The 24875-nt window shown below is 41.0% G+C and overlaps 2 protein-coding genes, 1 long non-coding RNA gene, 1 other non-coding gene and 1 pseudogene across 5 annotated transcripts; 1 reads left to right on the top strand and 4 right to left on the bottom strand.

Annotated features, from left to right (window-relative positions):
• Positions 1-1424: 1424 nt before the first annotated feature.
• Positions 1425-5174, bottom strand: LOC148065876 (calpain-8-like). Its single transcript, XM_087808104.1, has 10 exons — positions 5006-5174; positions 4881-4944; positions 4665-4742; positions 4484-4541; positions 2233-2288; positions 1947-2015; positions 1799-1877; positions 1626-1736; positions 1506-1558; positions 1425-1448 (listed from the first exon to the last, which is right to left on the bottom strand). Exons 1-10 carry the CDS (start codon positions 5155-5157, stop codon positions 1425-1427), a joined length of 744 nt encoding a protein of 247 aa, XP_087664230.1. The 5' UTR covers positions 5158-5174.
• Positions 5175-6585: 1411 nt separating this feature from the next.
• Positions 6586-11293, bottom strand: LOC148065877 (calpain-11-like). The gene is made up of 8 exons (XM_087807948.1): positions 11057-11293; positions 9926-10195; positions 9740-9873; positions 9495-9681; positions 9365-9439; positions 9216-9301; positions 7266-7337; positions 6586-7139 (listed from the first exon to the last, which is right to left on the bottom strand). Exons 1-8 carry the CDS (start codon positions 11291-11293, stop codon positions 6593-6595), a joined length of 1608 nt encoding a protein of 535 aa, XP_087664074.1. The 3' UTR covers positions 6586-6592.
• Positions 6810-9190, top strand: LOC148065878 (uncharacterized). 2 transcript variants are annotated; one of them, XR_015713338.1, is made up of 4 exons: positions 6810-6940; positions 7003-7123; positions 7480-8039; positions 8153-9190. It is a non-coding gene; the product is annotated as an uncharacterized LOC148065878 (long non-coding RNA). The 2 variants fall into 2 exon arrangements; XR_015713339.1 differs by lacking the exons at positions 7480-8039; positions 8153-9190 and adding an exon at positions 7269-7449.
• Positions 11294-21999: 10706 nt separating the features above from the next.
• On the bottom strand, positions 22000-22072 carry LOC148065879 (small nucleolar RNA SNORD65). Its single transcript, XR_015713368.1, has one exon. It is a non-coding gene; the product is annotated as a small nucleolar RNA SNORD65 (small nucleolar RNA).
• A 202-nt stretch (positions 22073-22274) lies between these two features.
• Positions 22275-22341, bottom strand: LOC148065880 (small nucleolar RNA SNORD65; annotated as a pseudogene).
• Positions 22342-24875: the final 2534 nt, after the last annotated feature.

Here is a 24875-nt window from a genome sequence, read left to right on the forward strand (position 1 = left end):
CACCTCAGGGATCTGATGACTTCTTACAATGAGATGGTAGAAACTGCTAGATCTGATTACATCAGAAAACTGGTAGCAGCAAATAAGAAAAAACCCCAACATGTTGTTTGACACGATTAATTCTCTCGTTTCTCCTGCTCCTCAAATCACGCCTGTCTTCTGCGAAACTTAGGAAAATGTTGTCACAACATGATCTGGAGCTTGTAATCCATGCGTTTGTTTCTTCTCGCCTGCACTATTGTAACAGATTGTTTTCATGTCCTTAGCAAGGATCTGTCTCGCCTGCAGTTCATACAAAACTCTGCAGCGAGAATTCTGACCTGCTCTAGTAGAAGAACTCACATTTCTCTGATCCTTAAAACTCTTCACTAGCTTCAAGTTTCTTTCAGGATCAACTTTAAAATTCTGGTTCTTACTTTCAGATCTATTCATGGTCAGACCTTCCATCAGTGATCTGATCCAGCCTTACACCCCAGCTCGGGCTCTGAGGTCTGTGGATCAGAATCTGCTGATGGTTCCTGAACTTCAGGACCAGAGGAGAGAAATCCTTCCAGACTGTTGCTCCTAAGCTTTGGAACGATCTTCTCTATCTTTGCGCTTGATGATCTACTGACTCCTTCAAGAAACATCTTAAGAGGTTTCTATTTGTTCAGGCTTTTCCTTGATTTTTTTCTGGAACTCTTGTGTTATCAGTTTTATCTTGACTTTTAAAGTATATACTTTAAGTATTGTTTTGATTGTTTAAGCGCTTTGTGACCCTGGTCTGGAAAAGCGCTCTACAAATAAAAATTAATAATAATAATAATATTTTTTTTTTATATGTCTTTAAAGGTTTACAACCTAAATACTGAGAAGCGGAAAGAACAAATAAAAGTGATTGAGTGGAACATTTGAGTTTTCCATGTGTCCTTTGGAACCTGAACAAGAGGTGGACTTGACAGTATCCTCTCGTCCTCAGTCATGTCAGGATTTCATTGTTCCTGCGGTGGACAAAATTACTGCTGCCATCTTGTGGTCGGTTAAGTTTAATTGCAACACAAAAATGAACAAACACTGAATGTTTGCATGTACATTTAAAAAATAATTTATTCATTATTGAGACACTTTATTGGAATATAAACCATAAAAGAATTATAACAGGGGTCGCCAACCCGGTCCTCAAAGAGCCGCAGTCGGTGCAGGTTTTTGTTCCAACCGATCAAGAGGGGTTGGCCACCCCTGAATTATAATAATAAAATCTGATCTAAAGCTAAATATATTTGATCAAATATCGATGCAGTACCGTGATAACAATATTAAAGGAAAACCATATTTTATTCCACCTCTTTATTAAAAAACGCACGTGAGTTTGTTCAGTTTCAAAACTTTATCAACATCACAACACGACGTCTGTACCGAGACCTTCAGAGACGCTGGTTCTTCTGCTACATGGCGAAGATCTGAGAGAACTGGAAGAGAGAAGAAGTTATTCACAGCTGCAGCCGTCAATCATCAACTCATCTCACGTCAGTCCAGGTCATGGAGATCACGCCGTCCTCGGACTTATCGGTGAAGATTTCTACGAGAGTGGACAAGAAGTTAGACCGTGGGATGAGGATCAGCTCCTCTAAATCGGAGATCCTTACGTGATCCTTTGTTCATGCGCAGCATGATCATGATGAAGCTCTGCAGGTCGCTGGAGGACCCGGGGGAGCGACTGACCAGCAGCTTCAAGAGGTTATCCTGGACCTCCCATCCTGCCGGGTCAGAACCATCAGCACATCATCAAGTTAAAGAATGTTTTCAGTCATAAACTAACCGACGGTGCCGAGCGCTCGCATGATCTCGTTGTCGGACAAGAAGCCGTTGAAGTTCTTGTCCACGGTCTTGAAGAGGTCCTGGAGCAGAGAAGGTTCATTGAAGCCAAACGACCTGTAGTTCGACTCCCAGAGACGCCGCGACCTCACCTTGTATTCATTGACCTTCCTCCAGAGGGCGTCGAAGTCTGCGAACGTCAGCATCCGGATTCGTTTGGTCTTTGAACGTCAAGGTCGATGCTTCGTTCAACCTCATGTTTGAAATAAATACATGTATTTATCCTTTTATAACATTTATTCCTCACTTGTATCTTAAATATGTTTATCAATCTCCAGATTTATTTTCAGTTCTCATGCGGTTGTTTTTCTTCAAACGTTGCTCTATGAAAAAGTAGATTTGAATCGACGTCGACATGAGGCAGAGATGAAAGGATACGTCGAACATGGAGATCAGACTGTTGGCGTCTTCGTAGTTGAAGCCTGATCTGCCTCCTGGAGGGAAAGACAAACGTGATCATGGCAGTGAAGAAGAGAGTGCAGGCAGGGTGGAAGAGAAGCAGAAAAGACTGAGGTCAATTAAATTAGAATTAATCGAAGACTTGTTCGTCCCTTTCCACGCCCTCATTTACATATTTAAATAATATTTAAATGAGCCAGAGTCCGTGATTTTTCTCTCAGCGATCAGAACAAACAAATGAAAACATGAATTTTAACTGGATTAACAGTTTATATTCGTTCATTTAAACATGTCTGACATGGATCACATGCTTGCATTTAAAGCTCTGTGTAAATGTTTATATTTTATATACAGTTATTAACGCGAATACTTTATTTACAGACGATCAGGGGCTTATTTGAAACGTCTTAAAATGAGTTTAACAAGAATAAAAGTGTAGATCAGTAACTTAAAGAGTATTGATGATGAAGATGATGAAGATGATCTGATCGTGTTTCATATAAATGTGACGCAACTGCAACACACACGCGAGTTCTTATTACATTTATAAAACAAAAACGTTTTGTGTACAAATGAACAAATCATGTGTAAGTGTATTTATATTAGTGTTTTTCAAAGAGATTGATCACGTGATCACAGCTTCAGCTGCTTTCATTCTGCAGCTTCGCTTTGATCAAACGTTGTTTCACAAAAATCTTCATGACTTTTGTTGACTTGAAGCATCAGAATCGTTTTCTTTGTTATATTATAAAAAAAAGCTCATAATTGCTTCTATTTTCTTTTCTGAATAAAGTAGCGGATTAAAATATTAATTATAAAAAGGTTGGATGTTGTCTTAATAAATGCAGATCATCAATTTGGTAAATGAGTACATATTAATAAGTTCAATAAGTTTAATACTGTGAGTTAATTTGTGATCAATATTGATTATTAGTGTAACTCTGATGTAAACATCTCAACGTGACGAGTTAGACTGAGCAGCTGATCCAGGCGTAAGCGACCCACAGACCTTGATACATATGGTCTTTGACGTAAAAGGTGGCTGAGCAAGTTTTTTGTGTGTAAAACTGTTAAATAATTAATGTTGCTTATAGTTTTATCACAATAAACATGTAGTCATGTTTGCTGCGGCTCACAATGAGCTGAAAGGAATGTGCCCAGTTAGTTTTGTTTCTCGAGAAATGACGGTTTGTGAATTAATAGAGTGACCTCACCGAGATAAGGGAGCTGAACTCAGTGGGCAGGCTATGACACTTCGCTCACTGACTCATACGGAAAACCTTCTTTGCAGGCTGAGTCCAGCAATACATGAACAAAACTGTTTGTATTCAAGTGTGTCATCCTCTGAAGCCTATGGAATAAAAAGCCAGCAAGGTTGGTGGTAAAAACTGGATTCTGACTGTTTGTTATTCTAACGCTTGTCTCTGTTCTTATTCTGATTGTCCGGGAGAAAATCCCTGACAAAAACCCCTTCGTACATGAGGCCCCTGGAGAGTTTAGGAGGACAGAAGTGAAGGAGACGAGGAAGACGAGGAGGTCTGGACGAGCAGCGACACCAGTGACTGGCAAGTTCAAGACAATAACTGAAGAAACATCAACATGAAGAAGGTACAGACGATAATTGCTGTGTCTCAAATCGCATACTAACGTACTAAAAGTTAGTATTTTTAGTGCGTTAGTGCGTCTCAATTCTTAGTATGGGAAATTTAGTGCGCCATGCACACTAAATTGTCACTAACACGCCCACAAAACTGAGCATGGTTCGATGGACACTAAACACACTAAACAGCTCCATCTTAGTGACGTTTTAAACGGAAGTTACGTCATATATAAATGCATATATATTCATATACTTACAGGTGTATTTACAGCAGCAGTAGGAGGATAAACACGTCTTCGCTGCTGATATCAGCTTAAATATCTCACGATTATTTAGATTCTCATATTTTTTCTTTATTTCTTTTTCCAAAGTTGCAAAACGTGCTGCCAGCAGGTGTCGGCGACAGCATTCAAACAGCTGGTTGAAACATCGTTAAATAGAAGTAGAAGAAGAAGCTGTCATGTGATCTCCGGTTAGTGTGTAGCAGCAGAGTTTGATTTGAGACATACTATCTGTGGAGAATTTGCGTACTAGTTAGTACGTACACTAAACTGATGCATACTAACTTCTAGCATACTAAGAGAAGTATGCGATTTGAGACACAGCAAATGTCATCATTGGTTCACTGACCAGCAGAGACGTGGTCGTTCAGAAGCTTCTTCAGCTGCAGAGAACTCAGAAGATCATCCTGTTATGGACAAAAGATTGAATTATTCAATGATGAAGTTTTAAAGTGATTGAATTTTGACGTGACGATTTGATGAGATGATGAAGTGATGAAGTGATGAAGGTGTAGAAGGTGAAGACAAACCTGGTCTCTGTAGCGTTTGAAGATGACTCGTGCTGGACTCATTTCTTCTTCTTCAGGCTCAGGTGTAACAGTCGGTGACTGGAAACACATACACAGAGAACGTTTGATGGACAGAATGAAAGTGAGACGAGAGAAAGAAAGGATGGAGAGACGGAAGAAGAAGATAAAGAGAGGAAGGTTCAGATGTGCTATGATGATAATAGTATCATGGTTTACGTCCGGACGAGTCTCCTCCTCCTCCTCGTGGTCGTGGTCGTGGTCGTGGCCTCCATCATCAGGTCTGTCAACAGGACCGGGTGAGATGATGTCATCGGGTCAGACACGATGTCACGGCGTCTCACCTGACTTCAGCCTCGGTCTTGCTGAAGACGGAGAGGACGAAGCTGCAGCTCATGTAGGGCTGCATGGTGGAAGGAACCACCACGTACTCGCCCGGGGCCAGACTGTACTCCTCGATGATGTCCCGAGAGTACGCGTACATCTGCGTCTCCATCAGAGGTCGGTTGTTGCGGAAGAAGTCCGACCCGAGACGCCTGCTGGACGACTGAGAGACACCGGGTCAGACCTGAACGTCACACGACAGAGAGAGAAGGTTTGCTCACCCCGGCAGGAACCTGAGGAGGACACGGAACAATAACGTTCAAACACTTAAGTAAATGATTAGTTGTATTCATTCAGTGATGCCACTGATGTACTTTCATTGTGAAAGTAGTAGTAAAAGTAATGGTTAAATTAGTAGTAAAAGTATTAGTAAAACTAATTGTAAACGTAATAGTAAATGTAGAGGTAAAAGTGATGGTAAAGGTAATAGTGAAGGCAGTAGTAAATGTAATGATAAAAGTAGCAGAAAAACGTCATAGAAAAAGTAATAGTAAACTTAATAGTAAAAGTAGTAGTAAAATGAATATTAAAGTAGTAGTAAAAGTAATTGTAAAAGTAATAGTAAAAGTAATAGTAAATATAGAGGTAAAAGTGATGGTAAAAGTAGTAAAGGTAATAGTAAAAGCAGTAGTAAATTCTATAGTAAATGTAAGGGTAAAAGTAGCAGAAAAACGTCATAGAAAAAGTAATAGTAAACTTAATAGTAAAAGTAGTAGTAAAATACATATTAAAGTAGTAGTAAAAGTATTTGTAATAGTAATAGTAAATGTAGAGGTAAAAGTGATGGTAAAAGTAGTAAAGGTAATGGTAAAAGCAGTAGTAAAATCTATAGTAAATGTAAGGGTAAAAGTAGAAGTAAACATCATAGAAAAAGTAATACTAAAATTATTAGTAAAAATAGTAGTAAAATTAATAGTAAAAGTAGTGGTAAAAGTAATTGTAAACATAATGGTAAAATTAGTAGTAAAAGTAATTGTAAAAGTAATAGTAAATGTAGAGGTAAAAGTGATGGTAAAAGTAGTAAAGGTAATGGTAAAAGCAGTAGTAAAATCTATAGTAAATGTAAGGGTAAAAGTAGAAGTAAACATCATAGAAAAAGTAATACTAAAATTATTAGTAAAAATAGTAGTCAAATTAATAGTAAAAGTAGTGGTAAAAGTAATTGTAAAGGTAATGGTAAAAGTAGTAGTAAAAGTAATTGTAAAAGTAAATGTAGTGGTTAAAGTGATGGTAAAAGTAGTAAAGGTAATAGTAAAGGCAGTAGTAAAATCTATAGTAAATGCAATGGTAAAAGTAGTAGTTAACGTCATAGAAAAAGTAATACTAAAATTATTAGTAAAAATAGTAGTAAAATTAATAGTAAAAGTAGTGGTTAAAGTAATTGTAAACGTGATGGTAAAAGTAGTAGTAAAAATAATTGTAATAGTAAATGTAGAGGTTAAAGTGATGGTAAAAGTAGTAAAGGTAATAGCAAAGGCAGTAGTAAAATCTATAGTAAATGCAATGGTAAAAGTAGTAGTTAACGTCATAGAAAAAGTAATAGTAAATTAGTAGTAAAAATAGAAGTAAAAGTAGTAGTAAAAGTAATTGTAAACGTAGAAGTAAAAGTACTGGTAAAATAATAGTAAACTAGTAGTAAAAGTATTGGTAAAAGTAATAGTAAAAATTAGTAGTAAAATAATCGTAAAAGTAGTAGTAAATGTAGTAGTAAAGGTCCAGACCTTGTACACGGCGGTTCCGATGGGGAAGAATTTGGCGTCTTGTCGGCGCTGCTGCTGTGGGACCTGCATGAGAGAAACCACGATGTTGTTGTCGTCCGTCGCGTCCCTGGTGTCCTTGACGATGAGTCGGTACTGAGGGTTGTCGGAGTAGCTCGCTGGAAGAACAGGCTGCAGGTGAGACGTGAACTTCACAAGCGTGTTGACCTCTGACCTACAGTCATTGGGGCTCCCTCCAGCAGAGCGTCCTGCCACCCAGTCCCCGTCGTAGATCATGCACTGCCACTGGGCCTCCACGTCTCCGTCGATGAAGTTGGGGTTCTCACAGGCGGCCGTGACGATGCTGAAGTTCTTGTCAAGGTCCGACAGATCGATCCTGGAACACATAGAGTTGATCAACAGCGCCCCCTGTGATCAGGAGCGGGAGTGAATCTAACGCTCAATGACGTAGATACAAGTTGAATTATAGACACATAAATAACGACTGATTCTGCTGACTCACCAGAACTCTCCGTCCTCGCGCTCCATCAGCTTGGCCCGATCAGTTGAACTCACTCTGTCCCACATAGACGACCTGGAGGCAGAAGAACACACTTGTGTTGAATGTATGCAGAAACTGACTAGTAGAAGAACTCACATTTCTCCGATCCTTCAAACTCTTCTCTGGCTGCCAGTTTCTTTCAGGATCATTTTAAAATTCTGGTTCTTACTTTCAGATCTATTCATGGTCAGACCTTCCATCAGTGATCTGATCCAGACTTACACCCCAGCTCGGGCTCTGAGGTCTGTGGATCAGAATCTACTGATGGTTCCTGAACTTCAGGACCAGAGGAGAGAAATCCTTCCAGACTGTTGCTCCTAAGCTTTGGAACCATCTCTGTGTTTGATGATCTACTGACTCCTTCAAGAAACATCTGTGTTTGATGATCTACTGACTCCTTCAAGAAACATCTCTGTGTTTGATGATCTACTGACTCCTTCAAGAAACATCTTAAGACACGTTTATTTGTTCTTTTCCCTGATTTTCTGGGACTGCTGTGTTTTTTGTGTATTTTATTCTTGGTTTATTTTGATTTAACGTGTCAATATATGACTCATTGAATTTAATTATTCAACCGAATGCTTTAAAAAAACACGTAAAGTTTCATAATTTTCAATTCATTCAATACTATCATATACTTCCATTCAGGAGCCACATTTTTTTTCACAGTAGGTCAGAAGAAAAGAGGAGACGAAAGAGAGGATCTTGAATACGTTGAAATAACTTTCAATTGGGGTAAAAAGGAACACAAAATAAAGCATTTTTTTTATCTTAACGTGATGCAGAGGTTACAGATGTTGTCACCGATATCTTCAACTCCTCACTGAGACAAGCTTTTGTCCCCACAGGCCTCAAAGCCACCATCATCCCAGTCCCGAAGAAGTCGCCCCCCTCCAGCTACAACGACTACCATCCGAATGCAATCACTTCCCATCCTCATGAAGGGCTTCGAGGGGCTGGTCCTGCAACACATAAAATTTGAGCCCCGCCCCGCCCTGGACTCCTTACAGTTTGCATATCAGTCTAACCGCTCGACTGATGATGCCATCTCCGCTGCCCTCCACTCAGCCCTCACCCACCTTGAAACTAAAGACTCATACGTCAGAATGCTGTTCATCTACTTCAGCTTCAGCATACAACACGATCATCCCCGAGCAGCTCATCCACAAACCAGTTTGGACTCAACGCCTCCCTGTGCAACTGGCAGTAGCATTTCTTGACAGGGAGACCACAGACAGTGCGGGTCGGGAATACCACCTCCAGCGCCATCACTCTGAACACAGGACCCCGCCAAGGTTGTGTGCTGAGCCCCCTCCTCTTCACTCTGCTGACCCATGACTGCACTCCATCATCCAACTCCAACCTCTTCATTAAGTTTGCGGATGACACAACTGTGCTGGGTCATCAACAACATCGATGAGACGGTCATCAGGAGTGAGGTAAACAGGCTGGCCACGTGGTGCAAAGACAACTATCTCAACCTGAATGTGGAGAAGACTAAGGAGGTCATTGTGGACTTCAGGAGATCATCGACGGAGCTGAAGTGGAGAGGGTGAGCAGCACCAAGTTCCTGGGTGTGCACATCTCGGAAGATCTGTCCTGGAACCACAATACAGCATCACTGGCCAAAAAAGCCCACCAGTGCCTGTACTTCCTCCGCAGACTGAGGAGAGCAAGAGCCCCACCAACCATGATGCTCATCTTCTACAGAGGCACCATTGAGAGCATCCTATGAAAATGCATCATCGTGTTGTACGGCACCTGCAGCCTGTCCTGCCGCAAGACACTGCAGCGCATCATGAGAGCAGCTGAGAGTAACATTAGTGAACTCATATCAAATAAAACCATTGACTGATTCTGCTTAACCGAAACCTGGCTGGAAAATGAGGGAATATTTAATAAAGTTCATACTTGTCACTCCATTTTCCGTTCCACTCTTCTCCTCCCCAGGGGTTCAGCACTCGAACCAGCCTCACGTTGGATCCATTGTAGTCCACCTAGGAGGAGAGAGCAGCCATGTTGGATTCTCTTCTCAATCAAGAGTTGTGTGTGATGTTTACCTCTGTAATGCCGGTGACGGAATAAGCGTGAGCTTCCACTAATCCAGTGGCCAACACGGTGTTCACCATCTCTCTCTGAAACCAACACAGCGTGAGTCACAGTCGTGAGTCCGACGTCCTCCAGACTCACCCCGGAGCGATCGATGGCGCAGCAGATGAGCGACTGGCAGCTCACGGCTCGCTGCAGCGCCGTCCACAGCTCGTCGTGGTACGCTGGGCCGCGCCGCAGCTTGTGGGTCATGTGGATGCCGCCGCAGAAATCCTTGCAGGCCTCGGTGGGATGCCCAGAGCCCATGTCCGAGTATGAACCGCACACCCTGACACACACACACATGCTTAGACAAACGCCTTCTTACCCACACTTGTCACTCGTACTTGGCATAAGCCTTCTCCAGCAATGGGACCCAGAACTCCCGGATATCCTTGGACTTCACCGAGATCAGATTCTTGTTGATGGTTGGCAGGAGGTCGTCGATGACCACATCCACCCACTTGCCGTACCTCCAGAACTGAAAATGAATGTCAGTGAACCATCGACACTAACAATGTCTTTGTCCTTACCCTGAAGTGAAATATGCCAGGGTTGTTGTCAAATGACTGCTCCAGAGGCACCACCTGAGCAATCAGGTGCTTCTTGGATGTCAGCGTACCCACTGCCGCCAAAAACCAACAGTTTGCTGAAGGAAAGAAAGTTAAAGAAGATTCTGGGGGGAAAACAATGGTGGAAGTGAACGGATACATACAGACGATTCCTTGAGCAAAGTCGTAATGTGAAGTTCCATCCGAGCAGAAGATCGGCTTCTCGGACACCTTGTTAGATTCCAGGATTTCCTGGAGACAATTTTAATTTATTTTGTTGTGGCCCATGTGTCTTGTTGTAATGTTGGTGATGTTCACCTCAGAATGACTGGAGCTAACGCTACGAGCTAAGCTAACAAATATAGCATTCACTTAAAAATTGAGCTCACTTCACAAAACAACTACTGAAACTGTTTTCCAGTCTTTTACGGTGGTTGGTTACTGGTACGAAAACATGATTTTTATACAATAAATTATACTTGTATTCTTCAAAACAGTTTAATCAGTGTGTGTTTGTACAAAACTCTCTTCTTCTGAAAAATATTGACATTAGAAAGTGATCTTGAGCTCCGATCGATGAAAACACTCTGCTTTTCTGGAGATTAATTCTTGCTGACCATAACCACACCCACTCTGCTGTGATTGGTCAAGCATGCAGGATTGTCAGCGCGTGTCATTAATTGTCTCCACCTTCAAGGAACTTTTGTATAAACAAAGTGGTCGTGATTACAGCTGGAGGAGTGAAGCCATTATTACGTCATAATGGACTCTCGTAACCTCTCGTTCGTCCAGATTTAAGAGCAACTTTAAAAAGTAATAAGTGTAAAACATGGTCATGATGAGGAACTTACTGCATCTTGAAGAGAAGAACATTTACTACATGACAGGAGAGTTGATCTTTAGTTGGGTAGTTGGTAACCCTGTAAATATCTGATTTATAATTTGTAATTGCAAATTGTAAATGTTGCAATCTATCTGGATCTTAAGAAACAGTTGTAGGTCAAATTTTCAGATAGGCTTATATTAGTCGACTGTACGAACCTAACTATTACCAAAGAATCTGAGCTATGCAGATGGAAACACTGAGCCTCAGAAAGAGTCAAAGTAACTCACAGAGGGTCGCAGCCACTCGATCCTGCGGAGCTGAGCGTGGCTCAGTCCCAGGTTCCCCAGCGATCGGTTCTCAGGGGGGAAGGACGCGTCCACGAACGGCCTCCCTCTCTTCAGGCTCCTGTCCCTGAGGTGCTCATAGTCCTGGTACTTGAACTTGGCAGGGTTGGTGCGGCTGCCCTCGCTGCCGTCAAGGTAGCGCAGGTTGAGGACGGATGTGCAGCTTCCGTGGTCGTGCATGTCGACAGAGGAGCGTCAGGAGAGTCGAGAATGGAGGAGTCGGTAAGTTTTCGACCTTTATAGTCACACACTCTTACACAACCCTTCTTTAATTATTGGTTGGAGGAGGTGGTCGACCGACATCTTCCTCCACCCCTTCGGTGTTTACTCGCCTTAGCCTTGGACCTTGCAGCTCAAGAAGAATTCTAATACTTTGCCTGAGGGACAAACCAGAATTTCTTCACAGAATACATCCTCCACCTGTCTTCATAAGAACAAGGGGAAACATCTTTTTAAAATGGTATAAAAGAATAATCCAAATTCCTTTGATTGATTGAACAATGATTATCACACCTGGACACGTGTCTCGACCACATTCCTAGAAAAAAATCAGTGTTAATGACAAAAAATCTTTTCTGAAATCTTAGCAAACAAAGTTGTCCGTGTTGTTCATGTGCATGAGACTGATTTTTTTTTTTCAACTACCACAACCCTAATCAATGAAATCCATGAATCTCACAGTAATAGCACCAGCTCATGTGGCTCAGTGGTACTCGCCTCTGGACCCAGACGTCCGGGATCGTTTCCCATCAACTCATTTTCATTTTTCCGTTATTTTAGTTATTCGTTTTTATATTTTTTTTATCTTAACGTGATGCAGAGGTCACAGATGTTGTCACCGACATCTTCAACTCCTCACTGAGACAAGCTGTTGTCCCCACATGCCTCAAATCCACCATCATCCCAGTCCCGAAGAAGTCGCCCCCCTCCAGCTACAACGACTGCCATCACTCCCATCCTCATGAAGTGCTTCGAGCGGCTGGTCCTGCAACACATCAAGTCTGAGCTCCCCCCTGCCCTGGACCCCTTTCAGTTTGCATATCGGTCTAACCGCTCGACTGATGCCCTCCACTCAGCCCTCACCCACCTGGAGATGCTGTTCATCGACTTCAGCATTCAACACCATCATCCACCAGCAGCTCATCCTTAAACTAGACCAGTTGGGACTCAAAAACTCCCTGTGCAACTGGCCGTAGGATTCTTTGACAGGGAGACTGAAGACAGTGCGGGTCGGGAATACCACCTCCAGCGCCATCACACTGAACACAGGGGGCCCCCCAAGGATGTGTGCTGAGCCCCCTCCTCTTCACTCTGCTGACTCCTCTTCATCAAGTTTGTGGACGACACAACTGGGGTGGGTCTCATCAACAACAGCGATAACTACCACTAACCATCGATGGAGCTGCAGTTGAGAGGGTGAGCAGCACCTAGTTCCTGGGTGTGCACATCTCTGAAGATCGGTCCTGGAGCCACAATACAGCATCACTGGCCAAAAAAACCCCACCAGCTCCTGTATTTCCTCCGCAGAAGCCCCACCATCCATGATGCTCACTTTTTTTATTTTTTGGAGTAGACACTTCATGTTTTGCATGGTGGGTCTGAGAGGACTACAATTTCATCGATGCGTATGTGTCTTTACATGTCAAGATTCACAGGTTAATGTTACCTTAGAGAAAACAGGTACTTTGTTTTTCAAAACCAAAAAAACTTTATGACAGTAACCATCATAAGAAGTGATAAATCATACCATTTTCTTTTCTGTGCAGCTCAGTAAATATGCCTCAGGCACCGGTCCCTGGAGAGCATATGGATCACATATGAGCATAAAAACAGGTCCTTTGTAACTGCATTTTGAGTGTAACCAAATATTGTTGTTGTCGACCTGGAACCTTACTCCACGACTGGAGGGGTTTTCTCTCTGGTATGTCTGCTGACGGAGAGTGTTCGGTCCTGGTTCAGCTCACAGTATATGGTCAAGTTATATACCAGGACGATGATGATTTCAGATTCTCCCGTAAACATGTGACAGTCTTTCAAAGAACTTCAGACAAAACAATCTGCAGCCGTCGCTCGTATTCAGTACATGCAGAAGAAAGTGTGTAAAGGGACGTGTTGCTGCAGCTGTAAGTCATAGTATATGATCATCATCCTCCATGTTCTTTATGTTCTCAAATCCCCCTCAGTAACCCTTTGTCCAGACATGTCACATTCATGACAAGGAAGAATGAGACGAGTGAATTTGCATGTTAGGCTACAGTCGGGGAGGTCCACAGGAAATACCTGAACAGGCACAGAACTGTTGTAGGCACATAACTGGACAGTCTGACATCCATAGCTGAGCGACGCACCCTCAACAGGCTCCTGTCCATCATAGACAATCCACACCATCCTCTTCACAGCACCATAGACCGACAGAGGAGCAGCTTCAGTGACAGACGGCTGTCAATGTCCTGCTCCACAGAAAGACTGAGGAGATCATTCCTCCCCCATCAGACTCTTCAACCTGCATCACACATGACACAGACTCATCCCATTCTTTTTAATGTCTTTATATATTTTTTATTTTCTTTTTTCCTTTTTATACATATGTTTCAGTATATACTAGACTGTACATCATATGTGTCAAACTCAAGGCCCGCGGGCAAAATGTGGCCCGACATGTGATTTTATGTGGCCCGTCTGCCTTACCTTGACCAAGAGCAAAAAAAAAAGAAAAAAAAAAAGAATTGTCCGACAAACCAATCCCACAACAGACAAAATGGTTTTCATTCTTTTATTCGCGCTGCTTGCGTTCCCTTCTCTGACTCTGCCTCGGTCAGGTTTTCACAAGCGCAGGCACGCAATCCATGGCGCAGCAGCGCTGTGGCGGTCACTGCAGGGTGGGGTTCTCATTGCCCAGCCTGTTGTCATGAAAGGGGGGCGATGGGCCTTACAGTCTGTCTGTCTGTCTGTCTGTCTGTCTGTCTCCAATCAACATTTACATTTAACATTTACCCACAATGCATGCCTACCGGTATTATGTTTCCCACGATTGACGCATCACTAGGCTGCAGCGTCTCCAAATCAAGGCCAACAGGTGGAATTGAGAAATACAAATACATCCTCGCAAAATGTCCAAGAAGAGAAGAGTTGATGCAGAGGGAAGGCTATTTCAAGAAAGGTGTGAAGGCGAATACATGTTTGTGCTTCAAGGAGAAAGACCTGTATGTATTTTGTGTTATGAGGCAGTGTCGGTTGTCAAAGAGTACAATCTACGCCGGCATTTTGACACCAAACACGGAGCTAAGTATGTCACATTTACTTATTTTCATAACATGACCAATGGATGGTGGAGAGGGGATCCACTTGGTGTGTCAGGCATCTACTCATCAAAAAGAATTGAAAGCAAATATATAAGCTGGGGAACCTAAAAACGTGACCAATAGCTGGTAGTGAACTGAGACTTTCTTTCTTGTTGGGACATATAAAGACTCACCAATCTGATTTTCCTGCAATTGATTTATTTTTTCTCTGCTTGAGATGACAAGTGTGATGACAATAAAGTTTTAACTTACTACCTTACCTTACCTTACCTTACACATGTGCATCAACAGGAAAAGTTGCTTGTCAGACTTTTTTCAGTTGCAACTTGTTAGTCTTGAGCTGTAAGTTTTGACTTATTTTTATGTGTAGCAATGTATTTAGTACCACATGCAAGGCTGTGTGCAGCCATTTTTATTTAATTGTAAAATGCTACATCACACATGTTGTTAGCAGCTCACAATTGTTGGTTTTACAGTAGTTATGACCTCAAGTAATACATTCAAAATCATTTAACATTAAGGAGTAGTTACATTTATTTTACATTAGCTTACATTTAGTTACATGTATAAGTTACATCTGGCCCTTTGAGGGCAGCCATTATGATGATGTGGCCCCTGGTGAAAACCAGTTTGACACCCCTGCTGTACATAAACTAGCATGCCTCTTTGTTTCTATTTTCTTTAAATTGCAGAAGCATTTGAGACTTGAAGTAGGGCTACTTGTTCTCCGAAGCCGTCGGCCAAGGAACTGGTTTCCAGTCACAGCCAGTGTGAAAGCAAACCAAAACACGAATGCAAGAATCTCAAGACAAGTTTTGGAGGTTCTTGCTTCGTCTGAGAAACACCAAGAACTTTCATCACAGAATCTCAATCACTTAATATACCATGACTTTTACACTGTTATGTGTCTCTAGGGGAGGTTGATGTATGAATGGAATGAATGGAATGAGCAATGAATGAACAGTGAACAGTATTGATGAAACTGATGTTCCTAATTTGGGGATTCCTGGTTTTATGTCCTAAATGGGGGACGCCCTGGGTAAATCAAAGTGAAAAAGAAAAGAAAAATGAAAAAATAAGCAAACAAAAACTAAGAATGAACCTAAAAACTTAAACTACACTAACAATACAAATTAGCTCATTTAGATTAAAACTAAAACGGATCTAGATTTGAAATAAACTAAAGAAGAAATAAAATATATATTAAAAGTAGAAATTAAAAATATATATATAAAGAACCAATATGGAAATAATAAAAATACAAAATAAACACGAACAACAAAACAAATGGGGTAAAAGAACATGTATTGTGGTCGGCTCATACTGCCAGATAACAGGCAGAGGGCAGCGGACGTGTGTATTACTCTCTCCAACCAGGGTCAAAATCAGTGGACGCAGGATTTTCTGACCTGGATGAGTAAACGCACTCAGAAGCATCAACCACACAGCGGATAAGTACATGGGGAAATTACCCAATTCTATTACATTAATAAAAAACTTTTTTTGGTCAGAGCTACTCCTGAATGAAGGTTGTTTGTGTGTAGGTTCAAGAAGATGGACTCGGAGAAGATTGAAGAAGACTGATTTCTGGGATCGGTTTTTCCTCTGCACGCCTGGAATCGGAACATGGACGAAGAGGACTAGATGACGAAGAAGAACAGTCACACCGACTATGGAAGATGAAGAACGAACAGACCGACTGCAGAGGATGATGATAACGATAATGCTGATGGACTGGACTGCTGAGAAACATGAAAGAATGATGAAAGACCACTTCTGAATGAGGCCAAACTTTGTGTCACCGTTTAAAAATAATATTAATATTACAGACAGATGATTATATTTTCGGTTATACATATAGCGTGTGCAGGTACATGATAATAATATGTTGTTGGGAAAATGATAATATTAGATAAAAAAACTATAAAATGTTGCTGCGGAACAACCATTGATTTAGAAAATTGATTTGAACTTTTGAAGAAAGAATTGAACTTTTTGTTTATGACGTGACCTGTAAAGGCCACGTCAACAGGGGGAGTTGTTAGATTGGAAATTATTCTACACTATACGTATAAGCCATAAGTTAAATTAATGCTAAAAAGATGATCAAAATATAGAGTATAAAATACTAGCCTCATCTAAGAGCTTAAACGTTTAAATACACATTCGCAACCAACATCTCACTTTCATACTGATATACACTGTCTCAAGGGTAGCTTGAAACAGACTAGAGATTATTCAGCGATTTAATGAAGGACTGTCTGTCTGCTCTGTTCACACCTGTGGACGTGAAACAAAAGGGCAACACGGAACACACCCTTAAATGTAGAGACGACCCATAACCCAGGACCGTCTTTCCCGGAGCTATTGACCTGTAGAGCTGCCGGCAAAGAGCGAGTCCTTTCGATCGTAAAGTTGTATCTTTGTTTGACTTGTAGCGGCGAATAAACGACCCGTACACTCTGCATTTTGACCTTTTCTCTCCATAAAGCAAAGTATTAAGACCCGGACGTGACGTTGTGTTGGAGCGACAGAAACGGACTAGTTTTAATCGTTTTAACACCAAGTTAAGCAAGAACCGCTTTACTAACTTGAATTACAAACTTATGGTCCGAGTGTGGTCCCATTCCCCCCAAAAATAAAAAACGTATCAAATTCAGTACCACATTAAAACCCCTGATCCTGATTTGAAAATGTCAGTTATCTTGTGAGGTTCTCACTGTCTAAAGCAGGGTCCCCAACCTTTTTTCCGCCACCGACCGGTTTAATGTCGGCATTATGTAAATAGACCGGCGTTACAGTAAATAAAACAAAACAGCTGGACGGACCAAAAAAACTTTTCTTAAGTGCATTATAATAGACATTTCACCATTAGAAGTGTGTATAGGTAAGATTCTGGCGATACACTATATCACGATACAGTGTCTACTATAGGATATATTTTGATATATAGTGATAGTGTAGTAACAAGTATATACAGTGGTATGAAAAAGTTTGGGCACACCTGTACATTTTCATATTTTTCCTTTATCAATCATTGGTTGTTTGGATAAAAAAATCCAGTTAAATATATCTTATAGGAGACAAACACTGATATTTGAGAAGTGAAATAAAGTTTATATGATTTACAGAAATTTTGCAAGAATTATTTAAACAAAATTAGGCATGTGCATAAATTTAGCCACCCTTATATCTTATTGATTTTAATACCTTTAGCACTAATTATTGGAACTCAAAATTGGTTTGGTAACCTCAGTGACCCTTGACCTCCATACACAGGTGAGTCCAGTCATTAGAAAGGGTATTTAAGGAGGCCAATTGTAAGTGTTTCTCCTCTTTGCATCTTCTCTGAAGAGCGGCAACATGGGAGCCTCAAAACAACTCTCAAATGACCTGAAACAAATGATTGTTCAACATCATGGTTTAGGGGAAGGATATAGAAAGCTATCTCAGAGATTTAAGCTCTCAGTTTCAACTGTGAGGAACATTGTGAGGAAATGGAAGACCACAGGCACAGTTCTAGTTAAGGCCCGGAGTGGCAGACCAAGGAAAATCTCAGATCAACAGAGGCGCAGGATGGTGAGAACAGTCACAGTCAACCCACAGACCAGCTCCAAAGACCTGCAACATCAACTTGCTGCACTTGGTGTCTGTGTGTCACTGTGTATCGTTCAACTATTCAGCGCACTTTACACAAGGAGATGCTTTATGGAAGAGTAATGCGGAAAAAGCCTTTTCTCTGCACACGCCACAAACGGGGTCGCTTGAGGTAAGCTAAAGCACATTTGGACAAACCAGCTTCATTTTGGAATAAGGTGCTGTGGACTGATGAAACTAAAATAGAGTTATTTGGGCATAACCAGGGACGTTATGCATGGCGGAAAAAGAACATAGCATTCCAAGAAAAGAACTTGCTGCCTACCGTCAATTTTGGTGGTGGTTCCATCATGCTGTGGGGCTGTGTGGCCAGTGCAGGGGAATCTTGTTAAAGTTGAGGGGCGCATGGATTCCTCTCAATATCAGCAGATTCTGGAGAACAATGTCCAGGAATCAGTAACAAAGTTGAAGTTGCGCCAGGGCTGGATCTTTCATTAACAACAATGATCCTAATCACTGCTCAAAATCTACTAAGGTGTTCATGCAGAGGTACAAGTATAACGTTCTGGAATGGCCATCTCAGTCCCCAGACCTGAATATTATTGAATATTTATGGTGTGATTTAAAGCGGGCGGTCCATGCTCGGAAACCAGCAAACCTGACTGAACTGGAGAGGATCTGTAAAGAAGAATGGTCCAAAATACTTTCCACCAGAATCCAGACCCTAATTGGGAGCTATAGGAAGCGTTTAGAGGCTGTTATTTCTGAAGAAGGAGGATGCACAAAATATTGAGTATTTTTTCTTTTGTGATCTTATATCAGATCATAAATTCTAAGCAATAGCATGGACACCGTCCATCTTCCCAGGATTATCCAAAGTTAGGCGTGAAGCTAAGATAAATGTGTGATGAACGTGTGATGCTCTCAAGGCGGTGGTAGTTGATCCAGTTGATTGCTTCAGTCCGGAGGGCAGACACTCTCTCTATGTTTAAAAACAATCTTAAAACCTTACTTTTGAAAGCCTATAATTAGGACTGACTTGGGCTCTGCCTGAATCACCCTTTTGGCTTTTCTTAAGCTGCTATTGACTTAGAATTCTGGAGGAGTTTTAGACACCAAGCTCTGTATATCCTTCCTTTTCTGCATTACATTCATCACCTTTGTAGTTTAAACCCACACTTTTCATTTATTTCCCAGAGCCCCAGGGCTCCACCTCCAGAACTGCTGCTGATCCAGGATCTCCACCACATCATCGGATCCAGAGTTCTCTCCAGGACCTCCATGGACTCTTCTATACTCTCTTCTTTTCTCTCACTGTATCCTCCCTCATTCTTCTATCCGTCCATCTGTCTATCCCCCCCCCATCCTTCTTCACAACCGGTCACAGCAGGAGGCCGTCAACAATGAGTTTGGTTCTGCTTGAGGTTTCTGCCTATTAAAATGAAGTTTTCCTCGCCTCGCCACACTGTGCTTAACTCATTGTTGAATTGCCGGGATGTGTTTTTTCTTTCTCCACTACAGTCTTACTTCAACTGTAAAGTTTCTTGAGATAACTTTGTTATGATAAGACACTTTAAATAAAATAAAATTAGACAAGATCACTGTCCAGTGTGTGATGTATTTAGTTATGCTGCGTTTATGTTTGTAAGTAAGTTTTGTGTCCAGTTGACTGCGTCGTTCAGAGAACCTGAGTTATTCATTTCCTGCACAGCTGGGTGAGCAAAACACAATGTAATATCTCTCAAGTCCAACAACTCGTATAAATACTCAGTGAGAATATTGTTGGGGTTTTGTTCCGATCGACTGACCACTCCCAAGATCGATCCATGGTGATGGTAAAGAAGGACACAGGCAGGCAAGTGTTAAGTTTGGTGTTTACGGAGGTCTGTGAAGGCATCGCGAGTCTCGGTTCGTGAGGAAGAAGAAGACGGACAGTAGTTCGAGACGAGGGAGTGTGTTCACTGTTTTTAAGCAACCTGATCAGCATTATCAATAAAGTTGATAAACCTTTCATGCTCACTCTCTCTCTGCGAAAGCTACATAATGTCTACATGAAAAAGAGAGTTAGCCTATTATTTAATGTTAAATTGTTACTCATAATAATGTCTCTAATTTTTTTCTAATTTCAAATGAATAAATATCTGCATGACGTTAAGATAAAAAAAAAGAAATCGAGGTAAAATGAAAATGAGTTGATGGGAAACGATCGCGGACGTCTGGGTCCAGAGGCGAGTACCACTGAGCCACATGAGCTGGTGATATAACTGTGAGATTCACTGAGTTCACTCATTAGGGTCGTGGTTGTTAAAATAAAATCAGTCTCATGTACATGAACAACACTGACAACCTATCAAGTTTGTTTCCTAAGATTTCAGTTTCAAAATGTTTAAATGTATAAATAAATGACAAAATGTGTATTGATGTGTATTTATTTTGACATTTAAATGTATCCACACATTTATATATTTTGTTGCGTATTTATAGATTTATTTATACATAAGTATCTCATTGTCCTTCATACCTTTGAAACTGCAATTAAAGCGTAGCCAAATATTGTTGTTGTTGACCTGGAACCTTATGTCCAGTTCGACACAATCTAAAGGGTAAACCACGACTGGAGGGGTTTTCTCTCTGGTATGTCTGGTGTACGGAGAGTGTTGGGTCCTGGTTCAGCTCACAGTATATGGGTCAAGTTATATACCAGGACTAGAGACGAAAAGAAGAAAAAAAATGGTTAAATGTTGGAGAGAAAGAAAGTAGGATATAAAGTAGGATATCATGTGAGATGAGGCCATGATGATGTTAATGTGTCTTTAAATCTAAAATTGTTTCTTTTGAAACACATTATTTTAGATTCTCCAGTAAACATGTGAATTTCAGACAAAACAATCTGCAGCCATCACTCATATTCAGTGAAACATGTTATGGTGCAGAAGAAGACGTGTTGCTGCAGCTGTAAGTCATACTATATTATTATCATCCTCCATGTTCTTTATGTTCTCAAATCCCCCTCAGCAACCCTTTGTCCAGACATGTCACATTCATGACAAGGAAGAATGAGACGGGTGAATTTGCATGTTAGGCTACAGTCGGGGAGGTCCACAGGAAATACCTGAACAAGAAGAATGTGGTTTTAAGAAGTTTAGAGGGAAAAGTTTTAAGAATTAGCGACCAGCATTTTTATGAAGTTTTTCGTAGATGCAGTTTAAATTCCAAACGTGAAAACCTAAAGTCGTCTACCATCACTTTTACATCTTGAAGTCGAACAAGAACTTTATTGTCTTGTCCCAGCTGGCCTGGGAGGCGCCTTAAGTCTGGACCCGACCCCAGATAAGTGGAAGACAAAAGAAAAACAGACCAAGTCAAGCTAAAGGACATAAAAACGTACAGAAGCAATTTCTCTTTTGTCTACAAGAAAGTCCGGTACGACGGACTTCAAGGCATTTACAAGAATTGAACCTTGTAATCATCGAGCAGTGCAACTTGTTTTGTTCAGCCGTTAAGACGCCAGTCGACGAGATCAGGGATCTCAGAACTTTTGCAGGGGTCAAGTGTAGACCTTTCATTCAGACAGACTTAAATTCAAAAACATTTTCAGTTTACAGGTTAAAGTAAACTTAACATGTCAAGAGTCAAAGTAATGTTACAAAGCAAAACCCATCTTTTCAAAACACATGTAAATAGAACAGAAATAATGATTTTCTTTCAGTGCAGCCAACTAACTGCCTAAAGGTCCCTGAAACGCATTCGGGGAACACTCGAGGAAAACTATCCAAAATTCAGTCTAGAAATATGGCCTTTGTTACCTTTGATTGAAAACAAAAAAAGAAAATTAGTCAACAGTTTAAGTCATCAATAAATGCAGTGTGGGCACAAATGAGTAAGGAAGTGTTTCATGCTTTACAAAAACGACCCACTTCCTGGGAAACATGAAAAACTTTAAACATCAATTTTAAAAAAGGCAGAAAACAGAAAAGATTTAGATTTGCTCAGAAAACTCGTCATCAACAGTAAACAATCTGACGGTAATTCCAGCTGTTAAGTTTGAATTTCATCACAGAACAAGAAACGTTTAAAACAAACCAAAGAGAATAATCACCTGATACACGAGTTCACCTCAAGACTTCCATCAACTCAGTTTAACTCAAGACTTCCATCAACTGAGGACAGTTTCACGACAACCTGCGAGAGACGAGACGCATCAATACATTGAACACTTGTCAGAATAAAATATAAATAATAATAAAACTCGGTTTGCATCTGCTCAGAAAACTAATCATCACCACTTATAATCTAACGGTAATTCCAGCTGTTTAGATTTCATCACAACAGAGACGAGACTTTAAATTCAAGTGATATAGTGTACCTGCGTGAATGCTTCTGTCTGCGAACTAGACCACACCTGGCATTACCTCGAGATTGTAAAGTAAGTAAGTAAGTAATATTTATAGAGCGCTTTTCTAGACCAAGATCACAAAGCACTTAAACAATTAAAACAATACTCAATAAAATATATACTTAAAAGGTCAAGACAACACCCATACAAACAAAGGAGTCTCAGAAAATCAAGGAAAAGCACAAATAAAAATGTCTTAAAAAACCTCAGAGCCCGAGCTGGGGTGTAAGTCTGGATCAGATCACTGATGGAAGGTCTGACCATGAATAGATCTGAAAGTAAAGTTTAGCTTCAAAGTGTTTTCAGTCATTGTTTGATTTCTAGCAAACAATTGACTAATCTGTTCAGCCTCTGGGGCTCAGTTGGATCAAAAGAGCAGTAAATCTCTGAATGATTTTACCGAGGGGAATCAAGTATAGCAAAAACCATAAAGGACCCAGAACAGAACCTTGAGGGACTCCACACAACAGATCCACCGATTCAGACCTCATTTGATTGGCAGATACACCGAAACTACCCAGAAAGGTATGATGAGAACCATTGTAACACAGAACCAGACAGTCCCACTGTCCCTCAGTCTTCTCAGTCGGAGCTGGTGAATCAAAGGCTGAGGACAGATCCAAGAGATCCAGAGCAGTGAATTTACCCGAGTCAGCCGACATCATGATGTCACTGGACAGTTTCAGTAAGGCTGTCGCTTAGATATAGGCCTGAAATTACTGAGGTCAGTTGGGTCTAAGCCTGGCTTTTTGAGCACAGGCTCCACAATGGCATGTTTGGAAACACCTGTGGAAAGGGAGAGGTTTACCATTTTTTTGTAACCCAGGGGCCAATTACATAAAACACTTTGATAAAGAGCCTAAAAGGAAGGACGTCGAACGAGCAAAGGAAGGGTTTCATCTTGTTCAATAGTGCTGATATATCAGCCAGAGATACAGCACTGAAGGAAGACCAAGAGGAGGAGACAGGGTCAGTGACAGCAGGGGTTCCAGTTTCAGTTTGTTTAGATTAATAAACTCTTCATCCCTCTGCCAAGTCTCAGACAGAAACAATAAATCCAACTTTTCTCTTGTGACGAAATCATTCAGAGAAAACGATTTATTTGTAATGGAGCGAGCATTCAGAAGACCTATGTGTAGAACTGATGACCTCACCACCTACTTGTTAAAACGACTGTTTTGGCAGTAATAACAGGAGCCCACTTTCTAAGCAGCAGCTCAAAGGCTCACTCAATGACAAGTTAATGACAATGAAATATACACAACAGTCAAACCACACGATTTTTTTTAATGTTTATTTAGTTTTGTGTTCAAGCATTTCTCAAATGTGTTGTTTGAGACGTAAAAAGAACCAACAGACTTCATGCTCCCTAAATAATCTGTCATACATGAGGAGGAAAGTTTCAGAAACTAGAACTGGTTAGTTAAGTAAAGAAGAGATTTATAATTCATACATTTTCCTGTGTGGCTCTTCTTTTTTTTAAAGTTATTTTTCTTTGCGTTAATGAGAACATGATGATGACATGTTTATATTAAAGGGACAATATGTTGGTGTAAAAGTGTTGTTTTTGGCGACCCCACTTGTCAAAGGAGCGTAACTACGACGTCGTTAAATCTCTGACACGCCACTGCTAAATTTAATCTGTTTACAAACAAGATCAATGTTCTTTTTTTGTTTTATTCATATTAAATCTCTTAGTGCTTCATATAAACTGAATCCATTTGGTCACACAAATTGTAGCTTTAATACGTTAAGATAATGTTGAGGTTTTGTTTCCAGAGCTAAAGCTGCAGCAGCTAAACGTGAAGCCGAGACTCCTGCAGCTCCTGCAGCTCCTCCAGAGAACCTCAGGTCGAGCAGCGACAGCGATGAGAAACCCGTCAATCAACCCGGAGCCTCGGGTCAGCCTAGGCGTCAGACAGAGGTCGCCCTCTAGTGGCAGCTATACAGAGCACTCCCCGACGTCGGATTCAAACGACCCGGGTTACATTTGACGCGTTGCCCACCTCTTCGTTGCCATGGTAACGTGACGTGACGTGTCGCTGTTGTTCTTTGGCTACCGTAATTCTAGAACTATGAAGCGCACTTGAAATGTTTAATGTCAACAGTGCGATTCTAACCCCGATTGTGCTTAACGACCTCAAACTACTTTAAGGAGGTACACAGTGAACATAAATCGGTAAAAATGCTTCATTTGTATTTTTTGAAGCTTGGATTGTTCACGCATCGCGGAAGTCAAGAGGCTCTCGCGGATTAATACATGCTTAAAAGGTCCTGTAAAAGTGACTATATTGTATATTTGTAGGTGTTTCAACTCCATAATGTTGACATTGTTTTATGAATGAGTAAAATAAAGTCTGGATGTGTTATTACGCTTGATCCTCTTTATAATCCGGTGCGCTTTTCTATGAAAATAGAACCTTTCATTGATATTGCGTTTATGGACATATGTTTTCTTTTTATTTAG

The sequence above is a fragment of the Callionymus lyra genome, chromosome 14, assembly GCF_982586985.1.
Source record: "Callionymus lyra chromosome 14, fCalLyr1.hap1.1, whole genome shotgun sequence".
NCBI lineage: Eukaryota > Metazoa > Chordata > Actinopteri > Syngnathiformes > Callionymidae > Callionymus > Callionymus lyra.